The sequence below is a fragment of the Cupressus sempervirens genome, chromosome 11, assembly GCF_028749045.1.
Source record: "Cupressus sempervirens isolate cs-2001-9-10 chromosome 11, ASM2874904v1, whole genome shotgun sequence".
Classification (NCBI taxonomy): Eukaryota; Viridiplantae; Streptophyta; class Pinopsida; order Cupressales; family Cupressaceae; genus Cupressus; species Cupressus sempervirens.
In genome coordinates this window covers 127,928,114-127,930,692 of record NC_143128.1, presented here as the reverse complement: position 1 = coordinate 127,930,692, position 2,579 = coordinate 127,928,114, and the positions used below count along the sequence as shown (strand labels likewise).

Sequence of the window (2,579 nt, the reverse complement as noted above, 5' to 3'; positions counted from 1 at the left end):
GCATTGTACCAATACTTGTGACTATAAAGTTGTTAGTACAATAATGACTACCCAAAATTTAATAAAATGTACCCTTAGGTATAAAAATTAACCAATGATGTGATGTCACATTAGTTGTACAAGTATGGGTACCCTTTATGTACAACCATTGGTCTTACTTTTTATTTTTGTTATTTTTGACAATTTGGCAAAAAGCATGTTGATGTGGCATAATTATGGGTGATGTAGACTTAAAGCCTTAGTTATAAGTAGATGACTTGCCAAACAAGATGCTATAAAAATTTGTGAATGATTTGAAATTTCCACATAGGATTTTGATAAGCTTGAAGTTAGGGTGTTCAAGTACTCCACTAGTTGATATAAGTATATGGAATTATTAGTCCCTACCTTATAAGGTAGGGAACTAATGTTGCGAAATGTTGTTCTCAATACGCTTAGCCAATTCTCATGGCTGCAATGCACACAATCTTCACTACATTCCCCTGTACGCCATTTTCATGAATCAAGGTTGGAAAAATCTAGGTTAGCATTCTGAAATCAGTCTTGTTGTTGGATCATACTGGCACCAACCAAACGATAATTTATTTGAGCACTCAATATACTTCTTGGCACCACCTATTCACCACTCAAGGAAGAATTTGTGCAATAGAATAATCTAATTTTGAATCAGAGTCTCAACAAAGAATTTGTGGATCAAAAACATGTGACAAAGAATCCCGATACATTGGCCATGTGAAAAATCAACATCCACATAGCTATCAGTGTGTAGTGCACACGAAAAAATCAAATTGTCTTGTTTTCTATAGATGCTTCTGGAACATCAATATATAAACATTACAAATTAGTGAGTTCAAAATAAGTAGGTACTTGATTTAATAGTTGGAAATAAGAGATTTTTGTATGGAGACAATAGTGTTATTCGTGAATGGGAGACTAATTTAGTAATAGTAAAAGAAAATATAGAATAAAAATATGAATATTATATTTATAATTTCTAATTTCTAATTTCTATTTTTTTTCAAAATTAATGCATACAAAAGTTTTTCTTAAAAATGTGTATAATTCTAAAATGAGGTTTAAAATGGAATGTTAACATTTAATGTTATTCTTGCATTTAGCATGTTTTTCTTTATTGTCGGGAATGGGCAACGTCCAAACAGCTAGGAAACTAAAACGCGTTATGTGCTATTTTCGTCATCAAAATTTCCTACAATTTTCAACCATTCTGTATTGCCGACATTGCTTTGTTCTTGTGGGCCCGCCCATGTCTTATGCGCCTGATGTTAGACATTTATTTCAATTTTGCTCTGGTGGCTCCATCAAGCCACGTCGTAACTGCGTCGTTGGTGAAATCCTCTATAAATTGGGCTTTCACTCCCCATTCTGAACACATTCAACTCTCTCTCACTTCATAACTAGGTATATCACATCTCTTGAGATTCTTGTGTTTTCATTTTCGGGGTGTTTCTATTTCTTCACAAACTCTCTCTCTCTTGCAATGGCGGATTCAAATGCAGCAGAGCATCAGGATCGTGGGCTTTTTGGCTTGTTTGGGAAGAAGAAAGAGGAGGAGACACATCAGCAGCATGCAGGTCCTGTGGCGGGACACGTGGCAGGCATAGTTCCACATGAGCAAGGCCACCTATGCGACGCTCACCCTACCCATGTGTCTCACAGCCACGTTGGCGGAGGTGAGCCTCACCCTGTGTATGGCCACGTCGGCGAGATTCATCCTGCACCAGTGTCTCACGACCACGTGGAGGAGGGGAAACTCCATGGCGACGGTGAGGAGAAGAAAGAACAAGGGGGACTCATGGGAAAGTTGCATCGCAGCAACAGATCTTCCTCAAGCTCTGTAAGTTTTGCATGCCCATAACTTCTTCCATAATATGTTTTAATTTCAAATTTACACATATTTTAATGTGTTTTATGTGCATAAAACATATTTGGTGTACATGCCGAATTTTCAAAAGTATTATACATCCTGCTTTTGCATTCTCATTTTTGCAAGTGCTCACATAGATTCCTTTCATTGTTCTTCATGAGGAGAAAGTGCATTCCAATAATTAGGTCTACTATTTATGTAAGTGTAATGTATCTGATCTGATGAAATGCATGTGTTGACAGTCCAACGATGAGGAAGAGGATGAAAAGGGAGAGAAGAAGAAGAAAAAGAAGAGTGGATTGAAGAAACATGGAGAGAAGAAAGAGAAAGAAGAAGACGGTCATGTGAAGGCTGAAGAAGAAGGGGGAGAGAAGAAAGGTTTGATGGAAAAGATCAAAGAGAAGCTCCCTAGAAACCACAAAGAGGGAGAAAAGGAGCATTGAAGAAGAAACTGGTTTTTCATTTTTATGGGGTTTGATTTTGAACCTTATGTTAGGTTTAGTGTGGCTATGTGTGTTTCCCATTTTCTTGTTTGAAGCATACTATGGGCTGTGTAAGTATGTTGTGTTTTTGTATAAATTAATATAATAAGATTGTAACGGTGGTTAAATTTTTCTAATTGCAATGTTTTGCTGAGCACTCTTTGTTTCTTTTTTCTCATTTATTACAGAGATGGAGATGTGTTTAATCACTT

The 2,579-nt window shown here is 36.6% G+C and overlaps 1 protein-coding gene across 1 annotated transcript; it reads left to right on the top strand.

The window, feature by feature from the left end:
* The first annotated feature begins 1,498 nt into the window (after nucleotides 1-1,498).
* LOC149528540 (uncharacterized) lies at nucleotides 1,499-2,328 on the top strand. Its single transcript, XM_089808474.1, has 3 exons — nucleotides 1,499-1,621; nucleotides 1,727-1,855; nucleotides 2,128-2,328. Exons 1-3 carry the CDS (start codon nucleotides 1,499-1,501, stop codon nucleotides 2,326-2,328), a joined length of 453 nt encoding a protein of 150 aa, XP_089664600.1.
* The last annotated feature ends 251 nt before the right edge of the window (nucleotides 2,329-2,579 follow it).

Bases quoted from the DNA above. Each gene is read 5' to 3' on its own strand.
- LOC149528540 (XM_089808474.1), top strand. From the start codon at position 1,499: ATGGCGGATTCAAATGCAGCAGAGCATCAGGATCGTGGGCTTTTTGGC. The intron at 1,622-1,726 runs GTTCCACATGAG...CACGTCGGCGAG, and splicing joins CGGGACACGTGGCAGGCATA to ATTCATCCTGCACCAGTGTC. The intron at 1,856-2,127 runs GTAAGTTTTGCA...ATGTGTTGACAG, and splicing joins ACAGATCTTCCTCAAGCTCT to TCCAACGATGAGGAAGAGGA.